The sequence below is a fragment of the Seriola dumerili genome, unplaced genomic scaffold (genome assembly GCF_002260705.1).
Source record: "Seriola dumerili isolate Sdu_G_001 unplaced genomic scaffold, Sdu_1.0 BDQW01000161.1, whole genome shotgun sequence".
Taxonomy (NCBI): domain Eukaryota; kingdom Metazoa; phylum Chordata; class Actinopteri; order Carangiformes; family Carangidae; genus Seriola; species Seriola dumerili.
The window spans coordinates 7,817,869-7,830,865 of NW_019174416.1; the positions used below are offsets into that span (position 1 = coordinate 7,817,869).

At 42.9% G+C, this 12,997-nt stretch overlaps 1 protein-coding gene across 1 annotated transcript; it reads right to left on the bottom strand.

Annotated features, from left to right (window-relative positions):
• Positions 1-8,655: 8,655 nt before the first annotated feature.
• Positions 8,656-12,655, bottom strand: slitrk4 (SLIT and NTRK like family member 4). The gene is made up of 3 exons (XM_022752098.1): positions 12,567-12,655; positions 12,259-12,346; positions 8,656-11,289 (listed from the first exon to the last, which is right to left on the bottom strand). The coding sequence occupies exons 1-3, from the start codon at positions 12,653-12,655 to the stop codon at positions 8,656-8,658; spliced, it is 2,811 nt and encodes a 936-aa protein (XP_022607819.1).
• Between the last annotated feature and the right edge of the window lie 342 nt (positions 12,656-12,997).

The window sequence follows — 12,997 nt, forward strand, 5'->3', positions numbered from 1 at the left end:
CTACAAATGCCTTACACAACAAAATAGCTAAGTGTTTGGTGTGACTGCAAGCTCAGCACTAGAGATAGACACCTTGGAATGATGCGTGATCTCACCAAAGTGGTGGTCTTCCTGTTCAGGGTCAGGTTTGTGTTATGTGTCATCCTAAAACTCAATGCACCAATAGGAATGATAACAGGGTAAAAATCCATGATAGGGGAGTGAGGAAGATGTCAATCAATGTACACAGACTCTCAGTCAGGATACGAGGTCTAGTAAGGCAACATCAGTGAATGGTTGGACCAAGGCTTTAAGGTTCAAGTTGGCAGTGGACATTTTCATCCATTTTTGACACAGTTAACAGATGAAGTACTGGCGCTGGGAGACCGGGAGTGGATCGCTCATGGCATGCAAGGTGTAAAAGGTAAAAACTTAAGCTCACAGTGAGCCATAAAATTTGTATAATGTGGTTAAAATCCATACAATCATCATCAGTCTTTTTCACCACCAATACCCATTTATGATCCCCGCTATGCCCTAGTTTTACAATGCTGACCCATTACATACACCACATATTTCCATCCGTTAAAGAAAGATAATTTGACTTACAAAGAAAATAACATGCACATTGTGTGAAAAATTGACTGTAATACAAGATAAGATTTTCAGAATAAAAGCACTCTCTTGTGTTTACAGGTCAAAGCAAGATACAAAATACAACTATGTGTTATCCTCAGAGACTGGTAATAATGAAACCATTGAAAAGAGAGTTTTACTTTAGTTCACTCAATCATTTCGTGAGAGCAGGTTTCAGGTTTTTTTTTTTTGAGAGGGAAGATATCTCATTTTGGTCAGGAACTCATTATCCTTTTTAGACAAAGTTAATGCAAAAAAAAAAAAAAAAAGTTGTATTCAGAGGACACAATTTGAATGAGGAATGAAATTAATTTAATGGTGTGGACATGGAGGCCAAATGGGCCCTGGAGGAGCTGTGAGATTCCACTGCTGTCCTTTAATGTGTGTCTGCGTTAAATTAAAGCCAGGAAATAGGGAAAAAAATTTAAAGATTTTAACACATCAGACTTTGCCAGTGTCTTGTGAAAAGATGTCATGCCAGTGTTGAAAGTTTGCACAAGGTTGTTCAAGTTTCATGACCCTAGGGGCTGATGAAACACACACAAGTCCTTCGTTATAATAATAGTTAGGCACACATTAAATTATCCAAATCAAACAAAAGTTTCCGCTCCGGGGATGTGATGGCCTCACCAGACAGGTGGCAATGGATTTCCTGTTGTGAGCTCTCATGCGTGTCACTAAATGTGTGAAAATGGCAGCCAAGTAGCTACAACAAAGCAGCACTGGGTGGATTTGTCCACATTTAATGAGGCAGCTGGTAGAGAGGTGAAGCATTGTTTTCCTCTCATTGGGGATGCATTGAGTAATTTTGCGGTAACCGAGGAGATGCCATCCCCTTTCATCTCTCCTTTAAATGGCCGAATGACCATGGCGGATGCCAAAAAATGCCCCGGTACCATTCCTGAGCACATTGTTGGCATTCAGCAGAAACAGGGCCACCACTGTTACAATGTGGCCACACAGCTTAATAAGTTGTCAAAGAGAGAAAAAAAAAAAGAAAAAAAAAACACATAACAATGCAATTAAAGTTAATACCACATAAATAAGGGAAATTTCAGAATTAATCGTTTGTCATGTAACCATTAGGGATTTTAGCATTAAGGCTTAATGCTCTGATGACGTACGGTGACAAAATAATTATTTTAACCACAATTAGGAGCATTATTACAAATATATGTTGTGCAGTAAAGCCTTCTTCAACCCCACAAACTTTTATTTTGAAGAATCGTACCAGTGGGTCCACATGTTTTAGCCCATTCACTACAGATGCCTTAGCTATTATTAACAATACAATTTAGTATTTTGCAAACCATACTACTGTATTTTGGGAATTTGGATTGAATTTGTATTTTTTAATACCGCTCTATACATTCATTGGTTTTAATTAATTTCCATATGAAAATCTCTTAGCAGTGTTAGCAGAGCATCTTTCATTAGACCCTGACAGATGGTCAATGCTCCTGTCTTTCTACCTCACTGCCCCAAGTTCATAACTGAAGTCTCAAGCCAAATCTGAGATAACCCTGGTGACATCACAATGACATCACCAGACTTTTGATTGATGAATGAAGGATTATCATCAACAGATGAACTGCTTAATATGTACACTCACTGAGCACTGAGGAACACCTGTACACCTGCTTATTCATGTAGTTATCCAGTCAGCCAATCATGTGGCAGCAGTGTAATGCATAAAATCCTGCAGATGCAAGTCAGGAGCTTCGCTTGATGTTCGGTTTGAGAATTTCTGAAACTGTATTTTTACACACAACAGTCTTTAGAGTTTTTACTCATAAAGGAACCGAAAACAAAAAAAAAAACAAACATCCAGTCAGCAGCAGGTCTGTGAGACAGAAACAACTCTTTGATGAGAGGGGTCTGAGAAAATGGACAGACTGGTTGGAGCTGACAGAAAGGCTGCGGTCACTCAGATAACCACGCTTTACAGCTGTGGTGAACAGAAAAAGCTTGGAGGTGGATGAGCTACAACAGCAGAAGACCAAGTCAGGTTCCACGCCTGTCAGCCAAGAACAGAAACTTGAGGCTGCAGCGGACACAGACTCACCAACACTAGATAGAGAAAGACTGGACAAAACATAGCCTGGCCTGATGGATCCAGATTCTGAAGGGTAGCGTCAGAATTTGGCATCATCAGCATGAACGCATGGATTATTTCTCCTAACCGGCATCTTTGACTGCTGGTGGTTTAATGGTGTGAGGAATGTTTTCTTGGCACACTCTGGGCCCTTAATACCTATCAATCATGGAGTGAATGCAACAGCCTATCTGAGTATTGTTGCTGACCATGTGCATCCCTTTATGGCCACAGTTTAATGGCTACTTCCAGCAGGATAATGCCCCATGTCACAAAGCAAAGGTCGTCTCAAACTGGTTTCATGACCATGACAGTGAGTTCAGCGAACGTCAGTCTGACTCCAGTAGAAGACCTTTGGAATGTGGTAGAACAGGAGAGCGGCAGCATCAATGTGCAGCTTGACAAATCTGCAGAGATTATGTGACGCAGTCATGTCAACATGGAGCAGAGTCTAGAGGAAAGTTTCCAACATTTTGTGGAATCCATGAAACTGAAGAGCAAAGGGAGGCTATACCCTGCTTTTGTATGGTGTTCCTAATAAAGTGCTCAGTGAGTATATATTTCAGGTGAAGAAATTGAAAATGACATCTGCTAAAATAAAAGGACATTGTTTCATATTCATATAGAGTATATTCTTGAAACTCTTGGTTCCTCACTTCCCAACTTTGACTTTTAAAAGGCACCGACTGCTGCACTGAAGACACAAATTTAGCTTCATTTCTCTGTTCAGTTACCACAAGATACATGGAGCAGTCTGGGTTCAAATAAGAGACAGTACACAACAATTCACAAAGGAACACTGCAGGAAAAAAGACATTTCTACAATGGTTATAAATACAGTGTAGGAATGAGATCAGTTTTTTCAGGTTCAATCACTTCCACTACAGAGATGCCCCGTGAACGCATCGTTCTTGTTGTTTTTAATGAGAAAAACTCGTGGCACATGGTGGACCTGAGATTAAACGAGAGAGGAAGGAAGTTGAAGATGAAGAGGAGGAAATTCCATCTGAGAACAGATGATGTGCAGTGAAAAACAAAATGGAGAGTTGTAGAGACAGAGATGAAAAGACGAGGTAAAGGAAGCTGCACACTGCGGTCACAGATCAACATGTCCTCCCAACAAAAGGATGTGTTTCCGTAACATGACCTGCACATTTCCCACGATAATAAAAACTATTTTTCACTTGTTATTATGAAAGTTACAGTAATTCTTAATTAGGATAAGTACATGTCCAATTTCAAAAATCAACTAGTGGTAGAAAGTTTTAATTTTTAGTAAAACTTTCCGTGCTGTGTTCAGTTGCTGTCGGGACAGTTTGGGATTCACGACTCCCATGTGGGAGATTAAAAAAACGGTGAATTTGCATATTAATTTACTGAACAATTAAAAGTCTGCAGCTTATGAAGTTGAAGATTATATTTGTAGCTCAAGACAGAACTGGAGACAAAAAATGTGTCTCTCATACTATGAATAATAGGCAGTTCAGTGATGATGCATTATTGTTGGACTCTTTTGACTCCTGAACGTGACCGTACTCTAACACGGTGTAGGTTTTGAGAAAATGTTCTTGTCAAGATCAATCACTGAATTTTTTGAAAGTTTTTTTTAATCCTTGTTCTACATTAAGGATGCAAATTTCAATCTTTTTTTTCCTAAATTTGTTATGTTATTGTTTTTCAATTAGACCTTGACACAGTGCTTGCAATTAATCTCATGACTCATGGCTGGAAATAATAATCATCATCATCAAAAGCCTGTTGTGTAGCCTCTGAAATGTCCTTTGCTGTTAAATTCCCAGAAGAAAAGGGGCAAAGTTAAATAAATGTTATAAATATAACTAATGAAATGACTGAATATATTTTTTCTGTCTTTCTTCCTTTAAATCCTGAAAGCCTTGAAACAAGAGGAACCCTGCTACAGTCCAGTCACACCATTTCACTCTCCCTGTGCTGTGTTCTTAGCTCACAGCACCCCTTGTGGCCAACTCCATACTTCAGTCATGCTGCCCTGCTTTACCAGCAGGAATCCCCTAAGAAAAAGCATCCCCTTCTCCACCTTAAATTCCACCCAAAGAAAGCCACACCCCTCAACCAGGCAACCCCATCAGATAAGAACACACTCTGAGGCGCAGCAGAGGTGATTTTTACAGTAAAGATTCAGCACAGAATTGCATAACTGTCTCTACAGCAGGTGGGATGATAACAGAAGAGAGGAGAGAAAAGGAAAAAAAAACAAAAAAAAAAACACGACCATCAGGCTCTTTGTGCATTTTTCATTGCACTAATGTCTGGTGAGTTGGGCTACAGTGAAAATCAACTATTTCTCCGTTTTCTAGGGATGCCATGGCAGCCCCTCAAGGACCCCTGGAGCTTCCAGGAACAGAACCCTGCTCAGGAGCCAAGTCACTGCAGTAAAATGTTGGACTGAAAAGAGGCTTTTCCAGCCAATTTGAGTCTTTTTTTTTTTTTTTAAGTTTCCAAATGATGTTTCTGCTCTATTACAGAGTGGTGTGATTGGAAATGTGACAGAGAAGGGAGGAAAGATGGGGAAGAGAGAGGGGGTTGAGTTTGGAGGAGGAGGAGGAGGAGGGGGTGGGGGCGGGGTAGGACATATCAGATTCATACCCCACACTCCGCCCCACACCCACACGCACTCACGTATCGCTTTTTTAGTTCATAACTGCCAATGGTATTAATAATTAATGAGGACAATTCTCTGGCGTCTGGATGAGTCATACTTTCTGCTACTCGCTTTCCCAAAAGCCCCAAAGGTTGGATTAACACAGAAATGGGAAATCTGAATTTTTAACCCTAAAATGAAGCAGACATGAATGTTTGATGGGTGCCTAAAAACAGAGGGGAGTCATGATACCTGTGAGACGGCAAGGTCAACGCCGAAAGAGCTTCAGAAAACTTGAACAGAAAGAGGAAATGGGGGATGTTAGGACATGGATTCAACAGGAACAGAGGTGAAAAATAACATGCTAAGGAATGCGGGATGAGGGTACACAGAAACAGAAACACAGGCAAATTTTAGTGACATTACATCTTTAAAATCTGACTTTCTGACAGTTTTCGAGCATCACAAGGAGATCTGACCCACAATACAACACAAACCCCTGGTGAAATCATCTTTTCAAGCGTCAAATGTTTAAAAGAAAATGCTTGAATTAAGACTGAAACTCAAAAACAAAGTACAACCAGTGCTGGCTGAGGACACATCAATTCTTAAGATGGGAAAAGTGGAAAAAGCACAAGTAGTTTTGTGGCCTCAAGTGTAACAAGCAGCACTTTCCGTTGCTTCCAGAGCCAGTTTCCTCAAAACTAAACAGACTAAGCAAACATATATTACGCTTGAAGGGCAGCCAGTTATTTTTTTTTGTACATGAACAAATTTCTGTACAGCAGTCTGTCACTTGAGCTGTAGAGCTGCAGTCTGTCCAACACTGACGCTGCCAGACAATCCAACTTGTTCTGTGAGGAAATTAAGAGGAGAGTTGGAAGCAAAGCTAAGAGGGTGTCAACGGAAAGAAATAGGGGGGACACAGTGCAAATAGGTGCTGATTTTAATACCTTGATTTCAACATGATTATACAAGAGAAAATTAACCAATATACAGGAGATTTATGACCGATAGAAAATTGTATTTATTATACTTTCCAAGATACATTCTATTCATTTGTAATGTCAATAAACACTCATAATTTTAACTTAACAATACTTTTTAAATAAGGACCGGATAGAGTTAAGTTGATAAAAGAATTTCGAAATAGAACCTCTCTTGACAATATAACCTCAAACTAAATAAATTAAACAAAATTATTCGAAGCCATCATGACTGAGCATTTTTTTTTACTAATATTGCACACGGTGTTTTTATGATATGATTCTTTCCCAAATCTAACAATTTAGAGCCTCGATTTTTCCAGCCGTCCAACCGTTTCCACTCCGAATGTCTCCATTCCCATCCCAGCAAATCCCAGAACCATATCAAGTTTAATGCACATTTATTTTGGTTGCATAATGTTAATAAGAAAAAACCTTTTACAAGATACTGTGGGAGATATAAGAATAAGGAAACTGCTTGAAACTTCACAGACTCTTTTATCAGGCCTCGGCTTGTCGTGCGACACAATAAAAAGGAAACATCACAGATCACATTTCACAACCCTCGTCCAAGCGGGTCGAGTTCTTCAGCGAACTGAGAGGAACAGAAAAACCCTCGAATCGACTCCACAGTCACTTCCTGGTGGCCTGAATTAGCTCTGATGCATCGTTCTATCAAGTCCTTTCCGCTCTTTGAGTATTATTCTTTTTTTAAATAATACCAATAACTCTTTAAATAATCCTGCATAGAAAAATAAATTAACTATGTTGTTAAATTTTTTTCTTTACTACGAATTGAGTGCTGACAAGGGGAGGTGGATCACCGATTGAATTATATTAGCGGTTTGTTTGACAATTCGGGCTTGTAGTCTCTTGATGATGATGCTCCGTCGTACAGTATATGTGTGTGTGTGTGTGTGTGTGTGTGTGTGTGTATGTGTGTGTGTGTGTGTGTGTGTAGATGTCTGTCTTTCCTTGTAATTTACAAACCAGTCCCACAGATACAAATAATGTAAGACTTACAAAATAAATTCCAGGTTACGCTTACATGGCAAGCAGCTTGTTGTAATTTTTTTTTTTTTTTTTTTTTTTTTTATCCTTCGGTTTTTGTTTTTTTTGTTTTTGTTTTTTTTTTTTTCATTTTTCAGAAACAACGTCCTCTGACAGTGTATGTGCCGTTTAGATTTCACCCAAAACATACAGTTTACTGTAAGTAGCAATTTTGAAGAGAAACACAACTCCATTCAGAAGACACTATATTTAACATGGCTCTTTACACAAAGAAAACAAGTCATGAAATCATTCCCCAAAAGAGTTTCAGCAGTGCCTTCCCTATTCCCACGAACGGAAAAAGCAGGAGCCGTTTAGCCTTCAGGCAAAGAGCAGGTGTACTGCTACTGGTGTGTAATCCAGACAAGATGGCAGAGAGTCCGCAAACCGACTCCAGAGAGCATCCCCAAGAACAAACAGATATCCGCGCAAATTTAAAAAAAAAAAAAAAAAAAAAAAAAAAAAAAGAAGAAGAAGCAAAGTAGCATCCGTTGAGTCACTGATTCGGTTAATCTCATCCCAGAAGTAGTGATTTTGGATCCTTTCCAGAGCAAAAGAACAACAACCAATGCTGCCTCCTTTTTTTTTTCTTTTTTCTCTCTTTTTTTTTTTCTTGTTAAACGAGGGTTGAAGACGGCGAGGTATATTCTCAAGCACTGTTTTCAAGACCCTTTGGTTGGAAAAACAAAAAGGAGGAGAAAAAGAACAAGAACAAAAAAAAAAAAAAAAAAAAAAAAAAAAAGTAGGTAAGTACCCCTTTCAATAGCAGCAAAAAATACTATGACTGTCTGGTTGCTTTTTTTTATGGTGTCCTGTTGTATGTATGTGGGATTCATACATGTAGTGGCATGGGTAATCCAAAAGGTCTTTTACTGTGGAATACATCCACGCTGATTCTAGTAATAGCTTTGTAGTGTGGAGCCATTTTGTCCATCTCTGCATTGGTCATTAAGGATTTCCAGAAGGCACTTTTTTTTGCTGTGTGTGTGTGTGTGTGTAGGAGTGTGTGTGTGTGCAGAGAGAGCGAGAGAGAGAGAGAGAGAGAGAGAGAGAGAGAGAGAGAGAGAGAGAGAGATGAAGACAGAAAGCAAGGAATCTGAGGAGGAGTTGAAAGATGTGTGTGTGTGTGTGTGTGTGCGTGTGTGTGTGTGTGTGTGCGCGCACGGCTAGAGGAGGGGGAGAAAGTACCAGAGAAAGGCAGGTGTGTTTGGCTGTCTGTCTGCCTGTATGTGTGTCTGACTTCCTTGTGTATGTGTAATCAATGCACTAAATCAAACACACAACCATCCCTACATTTTACTCAGTGCAGTCTGCTCCTCGAGCACCTGCAGGTAATCAGGCGTTCCTTGGAGCTTGGCTTTCAGCTCGTAATACTCACTTTTTCTCTGCTCCACCACGATCTTACTGTGGTTCCCGCCTATCAGCGACGACTTCTTCATCTTTTTATCCAGCGTTTTCTCCGGGTAGCGGATCTCGTACCCGCCCATCCCTATACTGTTGAAATCTCTTTTGCTGTCCAGGAAGTTCTGAATGAACATGCTGGGCTCTCGGTTGGGGAGGAACTCCTCGAGTTCGTCGATGGTGCTGAGGCGTTTGTTGCGCTCCAGGGTGGAGAGCGAGTCCTTGTCCTTGTCTGCGCTGTTCCGGAAGATGATCTTCTGCCTCTGCGAGTCCGCGAACTTGAACCCGGCGTCCATGTCCGAGGAGCGTCCGATCCCGCAGGTGTGGCTTTTGCCGATGTGCTCGATGGTCTGGGGGATGAATGTCTCGCCTCCAAGGTCGTCTCCCGGGATGGAGCCTTTCTTGCCGGATTTATGGCTGTGTCGGCGGAGTTGCAACGACATGGAGCCGCATTCCTGATTCCCCAGCCCCTCCTGCCTACCCACTGGCTTTTTATTCCGCCTCAAGACAAAGACTAAAAGGCAGAAGGCCACAAACACAGTGAGGATGAGCACTACGAGGATGCTGAGGATCATAATTGAGAGAGGCACGGGCCCTCCCGGTGGTGCTTTACCAACCCCAGCGGGCGACACTGAGGTCAGGACAGGGGTGGCGCTAGTGAGAATAAACGGCGGCCTCGCAATAAGCTTAGGACACAGGATCTCATTTTTCAAGAGGCGCAGCTCAATGTTGGAGAACTGCACAGGGGAGGCACATTTCACCTCTTTGGCAGCCACTCCATCACTCAGCTTCTCCAGCCAGAGTTTGAGGGCGACCAGATCACAGGAACACTCCCATGGGTTCCCTTCCAGGTCTATCTGGGTCAGTGACCGCAGCTGGTCCAAGACACCGCTCACTGGCAGGGTCATGAAGTGATTGTTTTTCAGATTCAGTCTAGCTAAAGAGACACCCTCGAACACGTAGGCGGGGAGACTCCGCAGAACATTATTGTTGAGATACAGGAGTTGAAGGTTCGGCATGGAGTCAAATGTGCCCGCTAAGATTTCTTTTATGGCATTGTATTCCAAATATAGGTACTGGAGGTTCGTGAGGCCCAAAAACATCTCTGGGTGTAACTGTTCGAGCTGGTTTCCATTCAGATACAGTCTCCTCAGGTTAGTGAGGTTAGCAAACACACCTTTCTGGACTGTGACAATTTGATTGCTGCCGAGGTGTAGCAAATCTAAGCCCTCGAACCCTTGGAAGTCAGTCAGGCTTATGTCGCGGATGTAATTCCCACTCAGGTGAAGTTTCTTGGCGTTTGGAGGTTTTGGGATGAGATCAGCTAGACTTTTAATATTCCTCTCCTGACAGCTGACACTAATACCAAAGTCAGAGGGGTGGGCTTTACAACTGCAGGGCTGTGGACACAACAACGGAGGGGTCCGTGTCTGAAAGGAAACAATCTGACTATTTCTTCCAAAAGGGGGCAAACCAGCCACGATACCGTTACCGTAAATCTTGGATGAGTCAGTGGTTTTTGGCGATTTTGTGGCTATGGGAGCCACGGTGGTCGGGGACACTTTGGAGGGCGACTGCCCATTATCTGGCAGTGCGGGTGGCATCCTTACATCAAAGTCACTCCCTGTTCCCATGGGGCAAAGCTCCTGTTTGTTGGTTTCTTTCAGGAGCCTCCCGTACAAGTCGCTTGGTGTTTCGCATATGGCCTCGCCGATAAAAATATTATAGGGCATGTTTTCAAGCCACGCCTTGAGAGGTGCTAAATCACAGGTACAATTCCAGGGGTTGTCGTCCAGCTGCAGCTCTACAATGCGCCCTATATGCTCCAGAACCCCCAAGTAAGGAAGCTTCTGGATCCTGTTCCCCCTTATATCCAGGTGTGTGAGTGAGGCAAAGCGAAATATGTTGTCAGGTAGTGCCTGTATGAGATTATCGTTCAGGATCAGCACTTTTAGCTTGTGCAGTTTGTTAAATGCCCCCTTTTCAATATACTTTATCAAGTTGTAGTCAGCCTGAAGGTATTCCAAGTTCTCTATCCCTTGGAAAGTGTCTGCTCGCAGCACCTTTAACTCGTTATTGTTGAGGTGCAGCTGTTTCAACGCGCTCATCCCCATGAACGCTCCACCTTCGATGTTCTGCAGTTTATTGTTCCCCAGCTGCAGTGACACAGCGTGGGTGAAGTTCAGGAACGAGTTTGGGTAGAGTATGATTAAGAAGTTGTTCTGGAAGTTAAGGTGGTAGAGGGACGAGGCCGGCGGGATGAGCTGCGTGGGCCGGTAGACGGTGACCTTCTCGCAGTTGACGTACAGCACGTTTTCCACCGACATGCAGGAGCAGGCGCTGCAGGTCTCCGCCATCAAGTCCGAGGCAGACGGGTCTGCCATTGGGGGTCCGTCCGACATGGAGGGGGAGGAGAGGGAGGAAGAGAGGGAGCCGGAGATGGAGGAAGAAAAGGCTGCCAGCAGGAGTACGAGCAGCATCTCGCCGGTTAGAAATCCTCCCCCAGAAAACCATTTAGTAACCTTTGGAGAAAAAAAAAAAAAAAAGACAGGTGCATGCACAAGCATTCAGACACACACACACACACACACAAACACAAACGCACACACACACACACACACATAGTCACACGTGTGTGCAAACAAGCCCCACACACACACACACACACACACACACACACACACACACACACACAGAAAGCAAACCATCAAAATGCATATTCAATATTGATTATAATGCAATTCCAATATTTAATCAATTTTAGCACTTTTTTTAATTTAAAAAATACATTAGCTGTATTATTCATTACCATTTACTGTATAAAACATCATATGCAAATTTAGATGCTAATGAAGCCCATTTCTAATTATTGCACTTTTCATTAAGACTCATTGCAGTGGGTGGCTTTGACAGAGTTTCACCCTAATCACAGGACAAGACACATGTTTGATGCAGATTATTCAGGACTGCAGGAAAAGAAAAGTACCATATGCTCTGGAAATTACTCACAGCCATGAACGGCTGCATCTCTGCATCTTATTCTGACATCCAAAACCGTGAGGCATCATCTTGGAAAAAATGTCTAAGACAGCAGCACGACTGTATTCTCCCCCTCTCAGCATATTCAACATAATCAAAGTCAAACGGCTGCAGCTCTCTTTTTTTCATGGGGGTCTCATTTGAAGCCAGCAGCAGCAGCAGCAGCAGCATCTCTGAGCAGAACATTTAGGTTATTTAGGAAAGCAAGTGTGAGAGCAAGAGGGGAGAGAATGAATTGGGATTGTGCCCATTCCTGACATGTTGAGAGGGTTTGAGCGGCACCCATTTCTCACAGAGGAGCGTTTTTTTTTTTTTTTAATCCCACATTTGGCACAACATAGAAAAATAAATAAAAATGTTCCTCAGTTTAAAAAAAAAAAAAAAAGAAAGAAAGAAAAAAAATCAGGTCATTTTAAAGGAAGGCGGATCACATCTAAATAAATGAGACTTACCCAAAGCTGAGGTGGTGATGAATGCGGCTCCCTCTGGAGACACGGGGCAGCATCGGTGAGACATGGATGGAGACTTGCGCAAACGGTCCTCCCCGCCGAAGTAGAGCGCAGACAGTTGTAGGGGCGCAACAAGGTTTCTCCAGCCCCTATATCCCCATGTAGGTCTACTGTGTGTCAACCCGAGCCAAGCAAAACTGGAAGGGGGGGTGGAGGTGGGGGTGAGGTTGGGGGATGCCGGTGGAGAGGGAGGGAGGGGGGAGGGGAGGGAGGGAGGGCGAGGGGGGGCGAGCGCGAGGCTCCGATTTCACCCGATGCGTCTCTTGCTGACAGGCTCCTCTTGCTTAGAAAAATCACCCCTCTGGTCGTTCGGTCCCCAAGGTGGTTGTACTACCTCCATGGGAGAGCGTTCATTTGGTTGCAGGAGCGATTGGGAGAGATTGGGAGAAAGGAGAGAGGAGGGGAGAGAGAGAGAGAGAGAGAGAGAGAGAGAGAGGAGAGACAGATAGAGAGAGTGAGAGAGAGAGAAAAGGGAGAGGCAGACAGCTTTTAGAGATCTTGGCGGCGCGTCCGGCGACTCCAAGGCGTGAAAAAAGGCGCAAGGCGGCCGGTGATGCGGTGAAATAAGTCCGTCATACTTGCGAGTTTTTTTTTTGTATTTAGGGGGGGAAATTGGAGGAGCAATAGGAGAGGAGGAAAAAATGGGGAAGAGAGGAGGAGAGGATGGCCAATAGTGTGCGTC

Excerpts from the sequence above, each read along its gene's own strand:
- slitrk4 (XM_022752098.1), bottom strand. The coding sequence starts at position 12,655 with ATGGAGGTAGTACAACCACCTTGGGGACCGAACGACCAGAGGGGTGAT. Across the intron at positions 12,347-12,566 it reads GTCAGCAAGAGACGCATCGG|GACCGTTTGCGCAAGTCTCC; the intron begins GTGAAATCGGAG and ends TTCGGCGGGGAG. Across the intron at positions 11,290-12,258 it reads CATCACCACCTCAGCTTTGG|GTTACTAAATGGTTTTCTGG; the intron begins GTAAGTCTCATT and ends TTTTCTCCAAAG.